The sequence below is a fragment of the Manis javanica genome, chromosome 3, assembly GCF_040802235.1.
Source record: "Manis javanica isolate MJ-LG chromosome 3, MJ_LKY, whole genome shotgun sequence".
In the NCBI taxonomy this organism is placed as follows: Eukaryota; Metazoa; Chordata; class Mammalia; order Pholidota; family Manidae; genus Manis; species Manis javanica.
Genome location: NC_133158.1, coordinates 110021746 through 110035578, shown reverse-complemented (window position 1 = coordinate 110035578; position 13833 = coordinate 110021746). Strand labels below are relative to the sequence as shown.

The window sequence follows — 13833 nt, the reverse complement described above, 5'->3', positions numbered from 1 at the left end:
CTAGGGGGAACAACCCTAATTTTATTTAGACTAACAAAATCCATAATTTTCAAAACTTGCCAAAGCTTTGCCTTATAGTAGTTAATTATAAAATGTGCTAAGTGAGTCTCTCCACCATGAAAGTCTAGTCAGGCTTCTTAAGCTAATCAGGCAACTTAAAAAGTCAAAGCCAAATACTCAGCTGGAGGCTTAGGAAGTGGTTGCGACACAACAGCACAGCCGCCTGTATTTAGCTGTGGTCAGAGGGAGTTCTCTGGTGGGGCCGGTCTGCATGTGACTCTGCTCCCATGGATGATTAGATTAAGCAGGGCCTTGTTTTGAAAAGCTGCACAGGCCCTCAAAACACCATAGACCAAAGCCAAGTGCCCAGAATCAGATGTCAGGACTGGCTGTGAGATGTGAAGTGAAAGGAAGCTAGAATTAAACTCGGTATTTACCTCCAAACCCATGGCTTTAACATGAACTGTTCAATTCAACATGAACTGAACATTTTTTGTATCCAGTGTGGAGCAGTGCCACACTGTGTCTTTCTTGGCTCCCAGAGGAAAGGTGGGAATAGGCCTTTACTGTATGTCCAGCATCATTGAGAGATTTAGTGTTGAACATCAGTTTTGTTTTGATTTGTTTTTAAATCCAATAACCAATTTGTACTTCTCTAGGAGAGGCTTGTAGATCATCCACCATGTGTGTAGAAACCCAGTAAGTTGATGGTGGTATAAAAAGCAAATAAATCACACACTTAAGGCATGGTTTTTTTATGATTAGGAAATTTCCCCTTCTTTCCCAATTCAAAGGTATCTAGAAATATCAAATTTTATCAAAGCTACTGAAGACTAGAATATCCATAAGTAAAAGCATAACAAACTGGGATATCAGCAAGAACAAATTAAGTTAGCTAACCATCAGGGGGCCTTTGGTATTGGTCAAGCATGCATTCTAAGCACTTCTCGTCTTTTAATATCATAATATCATTTAATTCTCACAAAACGTCATTCAGTGAGTTGTATCAATCACTCACCCAAGAGAGGAGAAAAGTGACACACAGAGACGTTTCGAAACCTAAGGTGAACAACTCATGTACTGCTCAGGGAAAATCTGACCTCATTTCATCTGGTTCTACAGCCGAAGTTTTGATGTTATCCTTTAATGGTTAGTGTTCATTTTGGAGGAAATAATCCTGGATTTGTTTCAAAAGAATATTGACAGAGTTAATTATAAGATGAAAAAAATTTTTTCTTCCAAATTACATAATTGATACAACATTTACCATTTATGTTTAACATTTTGAAATGGGAGTTTTCCTTCACTACTAAATAAGCATTGTGTCTGAAGAGATGTGTATGATCCAATTATTGGAACTTCTGGTTCCCTTCCTCAAGGATTCTGGATTCTGATCCCTTGAGTGCTACTGACTCACTTTTCAACCTCTGGCAAGACCTTCTTGCACCTCAATAATCCCAGCTGGAAAACTAGGTGAAATAAAAACATGACCTCATTAAGAAACAGATGCTCCATCCCAGCCGTGCTTTCTTAAGTAAACACATTACAGGGCTACTTGTAACATTTTTTTAGGATGTGGTGTTATGTCCCCTTGTCCATTGGTCAGTTTGGGGTCAGAAGATGAGAGCTTGAAATTCTGTTTAATTTGCAGACCAAAGTTTAGAAAAAGAACCAAATTTCCTTCCTGAAGTTAATGTTAAAAGTCAGCCCTAGTCATACAGTAATTAATACCTGCTTAAATAAGAAGCTGAACCAATGTTTTCCTTTGAAGTTCAGATGTACAACATCTCACATGTTCTAACACCAGATTCATTTGTGAGTTTAAGGAGGCCAGGTGCTTTTTAAATCTATATTGTGATTATCAAAGCTGAGATTTATTTAATAAGATATAGTTATGCATTTAAAAAGACACCAACTTAAAAAGACAATTATCATACTAGAACAGTTGTTAGGGGATTCATTGTTTGATATTTCTGAGTTAACAGTATAATTCAGACTCTTACCCTATAGGTTTTGCATTGACATAATTTACCATGAAAGTAATTTCCTTAGTGTAATTCAAATAAACTCCTTCCTAAGGTTATTTTGCGTGGTGGGAACTCATTATCAGGACTGTTGTATTTATGACATGGCTTAATATCTATTAAGAATAGATCAGTATTTTCTACAAAAGCCCTTCAATTTATACCTTGATTTTTAATAATGATTTCAAAAAGCAAGATGCAGTTCTGAGGACTTGGGAAAATACTAAATTAGACAACCACATTATTTTCTAAATTTCATTCTGTTATCTATGATATCTTTTTTTTCTATTTTAGTGTATAAGTACAAATGCCATTAACAAGTGCACTCACGAAACAAGTGTGTTTCAGCCTTAATTGCATCTGGATTTTAGGTGAGAGATTTCCAATCTTATCAATCAAGAATTAAGGATTCACCAAGAGAGTACTGGAAACAAGATTGCTTACCTTAGTGAAAGCAAACACACTGCTCTTCAGTCTTTTCCATGTCTACTGATCATAAATGGTTCCAAATACAAATACTAATGCTTCCTTAGAGCCAGACTTTGGGACCTCTACTTTAAACCCTGACTGTGAATTGTGCCCCTAAATCCATGCCTGCCTTGTCTCTGCCAGTTTCACTGAGGGAGTTTGGTCCAGCTTCTGCAAATCTCCTCTTTTACAGGTAAATCTTTCAAAATTGTTTTGAATCCTCTTCACCCTTCTTTCCCTGTACTTTGACTTGGGAAAGAAATATCTCTCTGTCTTTTTGATTATAAGAATTGCCTTTCTCACTGGGTTTCTTGATTCCATCACCCTGCCTCCTCCAAAACCTCACCTCTCACACTAACTCTCCTCTGTATTGCTATAAAAACTCACCATAAGCAACACTGATGAAAATGACAACACCTTACTTTAGGAGTTGTAAACATCTTCTCTGGTACTTCTTTATGTTCTTCATCCACTCTCTCACTCTCTGGGGGCACATACATGTAAATCTCATGGGAGGATTAACATAATTATTTCCTTAGTATAATTAAATGTTGGAGAAATGCTTCATCTCCAATTCACACCTGAGATTTTAGATTATCTCTGTGGAAGATTTATGAACAAACTTTCACAGTAAAAGCTGGATGTCCTAGATGATCAGGGACATCATGATAAATTTTGATTCCCCTTTATAACATCTATTTGACATCTACTGTTGTCAGCTACAACATTATATCTTAAATTTCCTAGACTCTGGATTTTTCTCTGTTAATAAGTTTTTAGTATCATAGCATGTTGGTCTAATGTGAGTGTGCCTTTAAAATAGCTTATGCTTTTCTATGGGTGCTGCCATTGCAGTGCTCAAAAGATATCGGCAAATTTCAGACTGACATTAGAGTAAGTTAGCATAATGATTCGGGGATCACATTTGAAAGTATCACCTCTTTTTCTACTCACAGCCTTTAGTATGTCTGTCACGTCTTTCCTGAAGAGCATCCAAACATCCCTCACATTGATCTTCCATTTCAATTCCTGTCCAGCTCCTGAAGGGAAGTCACATGGGTCTCTCTCTCACTGTGCCCTGGTTCCAGTGACTGTAGAACTGGCTGACTGTTTCTTTGGGCACTTAAATGTTCTTCACATTGCCCATGACTCTCATTACTTCTCACTGACTCTGGGAGATCTTCCAAAATTCGCATCTCCTTGTAGCTCTTGCTGAAGTGGAACTAAGATTTGTTCATGCTCAAATGGCATTCTTTTTTGAGAATTTCTTCTAAGTATCTTCAGCAGCAATTAAGTTACACTGACAAATTAATTCCTTTAGGGAGCATAAGATTCACAGTATTATGCCACAAAGCATGCCAAAAGATTCACAAAAATACCCCCAAAATACTTTTAAATAAACTACTTTGCTTACCTAATTCCTATTTTAAACTATATGCCTCACCATTCCGTATGAAAGAAAATATTGAGGTACTCTCCCAGGCCCCTCAAAGTGAATTTGGTGTTTGTCACATGGCCTGTATCTTAAATCAAAAATCTAAAATTCACCCTCCAACTCAAGGGAAAATACCTTGATATAATAGTAAAAATTCATATGGAAAGTACATTTACATTATTTAGATAGATTTTGAGGAAAAGCTATTACTCCATTAAATAAATAGGAATATCTTATGTAATATAATGCAAAAAATCACATTTTTACATATAAAACTTGGATTTCAATACACATCATTTTGCAGGGGTCACCTCAGGCCACTTTACCTCTCTCTCTTCTCTGCCAGGGGGAAAAACTCAAGTGTGGAATTTTCATGCAAATCCCATGGTGCTAGCTGAAGAACAGTGCACATTACCTAAGTGCAAGAAGCAGAGTTCCTTCTCAGCAAGTGCTTGGTGTACTAGGAAACTTTAGGCAGTATTGAGTAAGACATGAATCAAAGGTTCTGCGAGTTCTTGAAAAACTCAAGATTATCACCCCAAAATTGGACAAGCCCCTGCCAGTCTTCTTTTGCATGTTACTTGGGACATGCTTTACAGACTGTGATGCACATTCATGCTATTGACCAATATAAAATGTGAGTGGGGACATGGGGGTTTCCCTCAGAAAACTTGCTAGCCTAGTAAGCGCTATTGAAGCAAATAACTGCATAAATATCATAAAATATGAAGCCTCAGAGGGTCACCCAGCACCAGCCACTTAATTTCAGCCGCAACAGCAGCCAGCTGCTCAGTGGACAGTTCAGTTATGAGGTGTTGGTGATTTAACAAGTTGGCCCAAAGTCATTGGAATGTGGCATGCAAGATTTCATCTCTGTTGGGTTTTACTGTTGCACCCCAGACTTTTTTTGGAAGAAGGGCCAAAGTTTCTGCCTTTGGCATTCAGAAACCAAGAGAGAATGCAGTAATCACTTTACTACAGTGTTTGCCATGTATGCTCTTTTTTAGAGTGTGGTGTATGACTCTATAAAGCTTTGCAAAAAACACTACTAGGATAGCTTGTGTGCTTTTTAGAGTCTCTACCAACCACCATCCTGAATGTATCTTTTTAAATCTTTTATTAAGGTATTAATATACACTCTTATGAAGTTTTCACATGAAAAGCAATGTGGTTACTACACTTACCTGTATTAGCAAGTTCCAACCCATATCCCATTGCAGTCACTGTGCATCACTGTAGTATACTTTTTAACAGTATTTTAGATTTATTGGAGAATGTTGTTTCCTCTTTAGACTATGTGAAAATGAGCCTTATGAAATAGAAAAACAATTCAGGCAGATTATAACAATTATATACTCTGTGAAATGATACCTTGGTAGAATGTAAATGACCCTGGGGTTTAAAGAACGGATTTGGTAGGCTTACACACAAACACCACCTAGCTGAGGCCAGTCACTTACATTCCCAGTGTTTGTTTTCTCTCAAACTCTTAACACTCCTTGATGGGCATCTTGGTATTTTAGACATTTCTTAGATGTAAACTAGTACATTTTCAAAATATGCCATTTATTTGTAGGACTAGTAAGTGTGCACAACTCACAAGATAACTAAAAGAAATGAAGGGGTGAGACAAGCTTACATTTGCATGGAACTGGGAAGTTACTAATGTTAATTCTCTTTCTTTTTCTCTCCTAGTCATCTCTTACATAGCTACCTATTTACTTGGCCAAGGAAATAGAAGTCACTGACATTCAAAAGCCATCTATTAAGTATCTGCAACTTGCAGAACATTGAGTTAAATACAGAGGTTTCAACAGTGGACGGGGGAGATGGTCTCAGATCTCACGGGGTCTATGGTTGATCAGAGAAGAAAATTAGACAAGTAATCAAAATAATATGTAGTGAGGGCTATGACATAATCCCACAGTTGCCTTTTAAATTCTAGATTCTAAATCAGGCCTGTTTCTACAAATCATTGAGCATGTGTGATCCAGATGATTATAGGAATGTCTACTCCTCAGTATAATTTTTCTGTTTTCATCTAAATGTTCACCAAAAGTGACTGCTCTAGCTGCATGCAGCTTAAATTTCCCTGGGGGTCCAGTCACTGCATGAGAAAGCTGTTAAAATGAACTCATGTACAATTGGGAGGGAAAAAAATCACATGCTAGTATAATTGTCACGTAAGAGTAGAAATGCAAAATCACTCATCAGTCGTACTGTCTGTATTCTCTCCCCTAGGGCATCTACTTGGCCTCTCCCATGATGACTCCAAATTCTGTGAAGAGAACTTTGGGGCCACTGAAGATAAGCGCTTAATGTCTTCCATCCTAACTAGCATTGATTCGTCCAAGCCCTGGTCCAAATGCACCTCAGCCACCATCACAGAATTCCTGGATGATGGCCACGGTATGTATCGCTCAGGACAACATAAGCTTAGAAACAAAACTTGGGATAATTTATAAGTTTTCCTTCACTGTATCTTCATGGTGTTCATCATGCCCCTAAGAGAATGGTGGTTTAGTTAGTGTCAGGAAAGGGAGCGAGGGGACTGTCTGTTGGTGGGTAATGCCAACGACCTTGGTGGCATTATAGCTATGGTATTTTTGCTTTTGAATTGAAAAGTTCAAAAGAGAAGCAGTGTGGGAGACCACACAGAATTCCTAGCCAGTGCTCTGAAAGCCTGGCTCTTATTCCCTCTTTCACCACTAGCTTCCTGTGGGAATGCTGGCAGACATCTTGTTTCCCTGCTATTAATATGACTCTCAGGATTATTTGTTACATGCCTATTATAGGAGTGTGGAGAAAATGTAGGTGACAATTCTGTCAGATTCTCTTACGGCAGCATAAAGCCAGGAAAGGAAGCTCTTTAGATTTGCATTCACTGGAAGAATCTGGTTTCACTCTGACAGCAGATTCTCCTGAAAGTAGAGTAAAAACTGCACAACAGAAAGAGAAAATAAGAATGAATGGTGAGAAAACACTTTAAGAACTTCAAAAGAAAATCTTTGGCTTTGTCCATTGGATACAGTTCAAGAGCATAGCATTCTTTGTTAAATTCTGTAAATCCAGGATTAGTGCTATAAAGTACATAAAAATACTAAAGAAGTCACAGTTTTTAGAAATAAATTCTGGCCACTTAAATAATCTTTGAAACAGCTTTTGTTGATTTTTCTGGCATTCCTTATTACTTCAAGAAACTAGAAACACAAAAGGTTAGAGTTGGGAGAGATCTTCAGAGACCACGCAGCTCAAGTTTCTCATATCACAGAAATCAGCATATTCTCATCCTGTTGTTTTCTCTTAAAATGTGTCTCTTTCTAAAACTGGTGGGTGAATTGAATGTGACAAAATTCTTGATCATAATAAGTGTCCATAAAGCTATCTCATGATGTATGGTTCAAAGTTAGATTAAGAGAATTTGTGATAACTCTTTTCCTAGATCCACAAAATTTATGGCTTAATATTTTCATAATATCTTCATGAGCTGGCCATCTTGAACTTTGGCTACATAATGTCAAAACAATTGATGTATTGAATTCTTTTCAGACTAAAAGAAATTCACAACACAGTTCTTTGGTATCTCATAGGCAAAGTCTGTTCTTGAACTCATTTTTGCTATGTTAGTGGTGAACCAGTAATGGTTGCAGCTTTTTAAATTTCCTTTTCCTGAAAACAGTCTATGCCCAGCTTGGTTTAAAATTTCCATCAATACAAAAGAAATGTCCTTTGCTAGTTGAAAGGACATCCCAATGTATCAAAGATTTACAAACAATACTAAAAATCAATGTATTACACTTTTCTTTTAGGCTAATGATAAAGTGGAAACTTTCTGTGTAGCTCACTTTACAATGCTGATTAAATGGTGATAAAGTCCTGAAATGAATATTTGCCAAATTATCTGCCTGTCTACACTAATCAAATCAATATCTAATGAAGTCCTTCTTGAGTGGAATCTTAGTCTCCACTCTTAATACTGCTTTTGCTCTTTTTCTTTCAGGTTTTCTGAAAATGAAGTAACATTAATATTTTATTTCAAAATCACACATTACACATGCCAAAAGGTTGAGCTAAACTTTGAATCACTAAATGAATGGACTTAGTTGCTAAGGCAAGCAAATACTTATGGCTAAACGGGAACACATTTTTTTTCCTGTGCAAGTATTAGGTCAGCTAATTACAATGCTGTGCAGAATTTTGTTCTTTTTTGCCATAATTTTGGAGTGACTCATTGATTTCGTGTTTATGGAATGGCTTTCTGTGCAGTAAGTATGCTTTCAGTACTGTCTTCATTTTTAAATATTATCTCTGTGTTTAAAAGAGTCCACATTCAGACTTGAAAGTTTTGCAACAAATTTCATATTTTATGCATCTCTCTGTCTATTCCAAAATCCCCCATGGTAGATAACAAGCAAGAACATACCTTTAGTTGAAAGTCATATTCACTTGTACTAATAAAATCTTATCTGAGTTTCCCATATATCTGTAAATAAATTAAATTACCAAAATTCTTTGGACAGCAAATACCTTATTTATCAACTTATTTCACCAAACCTAGACTCTCTTACTTTTGAATATGTTGGTTAGGCAGACTTGTATTTTAACCAAAAGCAGAAAAAAAACACTTCAATTTTATCAGTAGCTATAGTGAATAATTTCAGAATAAGGAGAACCAGAGAAAGGCCCTATGGTACAATGGCAGAGCTCAGTTGTGTTCATTTCAACACAGAATGCACAGGTACAGATTGAAACCCTAGTGCTCTGTAACACTCTCAGTTAAATGTGAAATCAAATTGTTCAATAACTTTTAGATTGTGACCAAAAAACTGACTTAGGGCAATTGAAGTGAAAGTATGGTAACAAGACCTAGTACGTGTGATTCTGAGATGGTCGAGGTTCCAACTTCTGATTCACTCTCAGCTTCTGAGCTTAGGAGAGAACCAAGAAGTGAGTCAAAGTATAAAGTGATGGAAAAATAAACAAACAAACAAAAACACATCATAGAAGACGAAAGTGATATCATGACACCACATCATAAAACCCCTTCACTTTACTTGTAGAGAACTACTCAGGCATCCATCCTTTCAGAGTCTGTTTATTCATATTATCGTAATATTTTTCTGTAGTAATTTTCTGGGCCTCTAACAATCTTAAGTAGTAAAACAGTCATGATGGGGGCCGGGGCGGGGCACTTCAGAGAGATAAGCAGGGAGAAAGAAGTGATATCATTGGACAATAAGGGAGAAACCAGAAAAGCTATAAATAAAACATACCCCTAAAATATTAAAAGCTCAGAAATCTGGCACCATTTTCCAAAAGGTCAAAGATCCTATCACACTCAGCATGATCCCTGGGTATTTCATATGCTATGAAATATTTCATATATTACATACTATAAATAAGATCTTATATATTACATAGTATGAATATATTTCAGCATGCTATAATCGGTACTTAGAAAAAAGTTATCTTCAGTTATTTAGGAAAACTAAATTGTGACATTAATATAAAGGCAGCAAAGCAATTATATTTATAATATAGACACTATGACAAAATTTATGCAATTTTTAGATCGCATCTAAAGAGTTCATAACTGAAACATCCATTTATGGCTAAAAGCTCATCTGTCTTTCTACTACCTACAGCAGTGCTGGAGAAATGAGGTCTTAGAGTAAAATTAAATCATTTGATTTGTTTTGAAAATTATAAGCTATAAGTAGCTGGACATTTGTAGCACTTGACTACTGCCAAACTTAAATTCATGAATACTGTTTCCTGATTTAGTTCCAACAAGAAATATGTGGCAATTAGGGTATGGTTGAAAAGTCCGCATGCACATTGTGACATAACTGCTTGCATACTTCTGAATCAGGAAAGGAGAAGCCATGTCTCATGGGGAACCTCCCTGCAATGCCCCCTGCCAGGCTGGCCAAGACATTTTAGACACTGTGCACTGTTTATACAAGTCAGCTCTAAGCAAGCTGGCAAGAGGAATGAGCCTCAAAAATAAAGGTGAGCACTAGCAAAGAAATTGTGCAGTGAAAGCAGTTTATTGAATTTCTTTTCTCAAGTACTAATAACTTGAAGCCAAAACAGGATAGCTGCCTCTCCGTGTCCCTAAGTCCACAGGGCCAGGTGATGAGAAAGGCCACCACCTAAGTAAAGACAGTGTAGGATGCCCAAGACACAAGCCGCTAAGGAAAATCTATAGGCAGCTTTGAATATTAACATGTGGCATATGTAAAGAGCTAAGTTTACAGCCACTTACTGAACACAGAACTTTGAAGATAAAATTATATTAGAAAATCAGTCCTCTTGAGTCCTTTATAAGTATAGACTACAGAGCAAGTTAAAAGATTCTAATGTTCCATTTTTAAGGTAGTACTCATAAAACTTAAAGCCCATTGTGGTATTATCTTGATTTTCACAAATGTGTTATTTAAAAGAGTATGTACATAAAACATACATTTTAAGCCATGATTTCCTATATTTTCTAAAAGCTATGCTTCATCCTTCAACATAGTTTAATCTAACTGCCTTGGCATTACGTTTCCTAAGCAGTGAGCTCAATGCTTCCAACAGTTTCCCAGACTGACTGCTTGGATCGTTATGCTCAGTAACGATTGTCTGTTCCTTCGTCAAGACCCTTAGTTTCTCTGTCATCTGGCTCACAGTGAATCAGTTTCTCTTTTAATATTAGACTTTGAATAAAGACCTACAAAAAGAGCTACAGTCTCAGGGAGATGATGATAAAAAGTAAAAGGAGAGAGTCTGTAGTGCTGTTAGGCCCTCTCTGATGAATTTCATTAAGAATATTAATTGATTTCTCCTAGATCATGGATATTTGGGCCGATGCTTAATTTCATGTGTGTCTATTGAACAGGAAGAGAAGATAGGAATAACTGTAGTTCTAGGAACGGTTAAGAACAAATAAAAAGGATAGAGAACAACCAACCTTCATCCACAAATTTTCATTGATTATTAACATGAGAAACAAACAGTGCAGGACATCAGATATAAAAAAAACAAAGACTTTTCTGTTCCCTTTCCTGGAAACATGGCATACCTTTCATCACCCCTCAGTGTACTTTGTAGCCATGGAAAGACTACCGCTTTCATTCCTTTATCTGCCCATATGGAAAATCACTGCATTTTACTTTTTCATTTTTTCACCTTAAACATTTAATTTAACACGGATGCTTAAAAGAAATAGTTATATGCATGCATTTCTATTATTTTTCTTTTACAAACTATTTTTATAGTTTGTATAAGTTGTTTGAACACACAATGTACAAACAAAAGAAAGGGAGGGAGGGAGAGTAGGGAGACAGAAAAGGAAAAAGCAACTTAGCAATTTGTGGAAAAGAACAAACAGACAAAATTTTGGCAGCAAAGTCCAGAGAAGATTTCAGACTAGGATACATTTAAAAATATGTGGAGTAGATATGAAGTGGTTGAGAATAAAAATAAAACAGATTAAGAAAAGTTAGTCATAGAGTTCATGCTTTTATAGATCAATATAAATGATATGAAAAGATTGATCAGTTTCTTCTTTTGTCCCTCCCCCAAACTGTACACATTCTTAAAAATGGACAATGCAGAAAAAAAGTGTGGGGGGGAGGAAACAATGTATATCCAGTCCACTATGATTTCTATTTTAAACATTTTATACCATGAGATTCAGGACAAGGCCCCAGACTGATTTTTCAATTGTTCCCTGGCACAAGTTGTCCATTTGGTAAAGATGTTTGTATCCGTTTTATTGTAAAAGGACCTATTTCAACATACAGATGACATTAATAGACTATATTTCAGGGTAAACAGAAACTAATGCAGCAAAAAATGCAAATAGTGAGAACATTGGAGTAATACATTAATGGCAATTGAGGAATCCTTTTAAGCAAGAAAAGGTCATCTCCAAATGACCTCTAAGGGAAAACCATTGAGCTGAGATACCATATTTTTAATAGCAAAACAAATGTGTGATTCATTTTGAAAACTTACACTTTGTATAATAAACTTTGTAAGGAGATGCCACATCTTGAAGTCTCCTTGTAAGCTGATTTCAAATTGTTTGCATTATACATCTCATTTAGCTCATCATCTATTAGTGCCAATGAAAGAATGACAGCCGATTTCACATCCATAGGGAGGTGGTGAGTTCTTTTGGCTCATGACAGATGAGGTGGACTCGTGCCACATGCACCCGCACATGTTAAAGCCTTCCCAGCCAGCATTTTGCTCGCCAGTCTTACAGTCTGTGCTTTTTAGTAAAATAAAAAAGTTTCTTAAAACAGCACTTCTGAAGAATTGGAAAGCATTCTTGCTGTCTCAGAGGTTTGTTGACAATATTCTAGCATCAGCAATCTGTTCAGCACCCCCTGGGTTACACAATGCTCTTTTTTATGTAGCAATGAAGAGAACACTTTTCATGGGGTTCTGAAGTGCTAATCATACTCTACCTTCTAAACAAAGCTTGGCGAGGTTTCACTATCATTCTTTCCTATTGACTTGCTGTTGATGTTTTTCTTTTAGCTTGATGTTTTTCTCCCAAAGTTCTCTTTGGCTGGATACTTATTTTAATGCTTTTTCTGGCTTTCCTTAAGAAGCTTTACCTCTTCAAACATTCTGGCTCAGAAGTTAAATAGGAACTTTGCTCTTTATTCATTTTCATATAATGCCTCCATCACCGATTGACAAATTCTAAGGTATTCACTTTGAAGAAACCTGAATATAATTGTAAAAACACTTGGAGTATACTTAAAATGTGCTGAATATGCCATTTCTCAGTGGAAAGTAGGCTTTAAAATGATTTTCTTTTCTTGAATAAAAAGAATAACTTGAATACATCTAAATTGCTGTTAAATATGTTGAGCATACTGCCAACCATCATTGTGTCTTATTTTTCTGGTTGCCCTTACGTCTTGTTAGTTACTTTTAACCTTATAAAAGGAAGAGCTTAAAAATAAATTAGGGAAAGGTTGACTAACATGGCCAAGAACACTCAGCCATTTAGTGTTTTGCCAGAATTAAACTTTAGACCAGGTGTTTCTACCATTAGGCACGGAATCCACCATTCAAAGGATCCCTGCCCTTCACAAGCCTGCCTTCCCCAATAAAACAATAAATCTATCCACATGTTAAACAGAGGCAGATGGTATATGAAGAGGAGGGCCGGCTCTGAGCATAGGACCCGCTAGCTATGTGCCCTTGGGGAAGCGATCTGTCTTTATGTTCCTCAGCTTGTTTCTCTGTTAAATAAAGAAAATAATAGAATCTACTTTACAGAGTTCTAGTGAGTATTAGATAAAGTAACACATTTAAAGAGCTGAGACTGTTAAGGGTGTAACAAGTACTTGTTATTTTTAGTACTACTAATAATCAGTGAGTAAATCCTAAAATCAAGTAAACAGAAAGATTACAGAAACTGGTAGGCAAAAGTGCACCCTCCCTATGATAGGAGAAAATAAATGGGGTTGACTCACAGGGCAGGGATTCTTGGGGAGCTTTCCTGGGGGAGGAGAGGCACAGGGCAGCTTCTGAATTTGCCCCGTCTGCGTGCGGGCCGGCTTCTGCCGGTTCCCCACCCCACTCCTCATACTGCCGTGTGACTATGGGATAAGAGCAGCACTTTGTGATAGACACACTCCAGGCACCCAACAATACCAATCACATTAAATAACTGACACACGTGGGAGAAAAAGAAGGGTAAAAATGAGCCTAGCTCCGAATTATGAGGTTTTATTTTCTTATTCCAATGCGCCTTTATTTGGTGTCTCTTGAAGGCTCTTTATTAAAATTCCTACCAGTCTGGGAGAAATTACTTAGTCTATTTCCTTCACTTTATCGGGAGGTCCTGAGGGATGGGTCTGGGTCATTTTTCTGTTCTTCTGATACCTGGTATGT

General features: G+C 36.8%; 1 protein-coding gene across 1 annotated transcript in view; it reads left to right on the top strand.

Annotated features, from left to right (window-relative positions):
• The window catches only part of ADAMTS5 (ADAM metallopeptidase with thrombospondin type 1 motif 5), a 52624-nt gene that overhangs the window by 22670 nt on the left and 16121 nt on the right, over window positions 1–13833 (top strand). The window contains exon 3 of the mRNA XM_036997998.2: window positions 6169–6336. Coding sequence (XP_036853893.2) covers window positions 6169–6336 — 168 coding nt within the window. The remainder of the gene's footprint in view (window positions 1–6168; window positions 6337–13833) is intronic.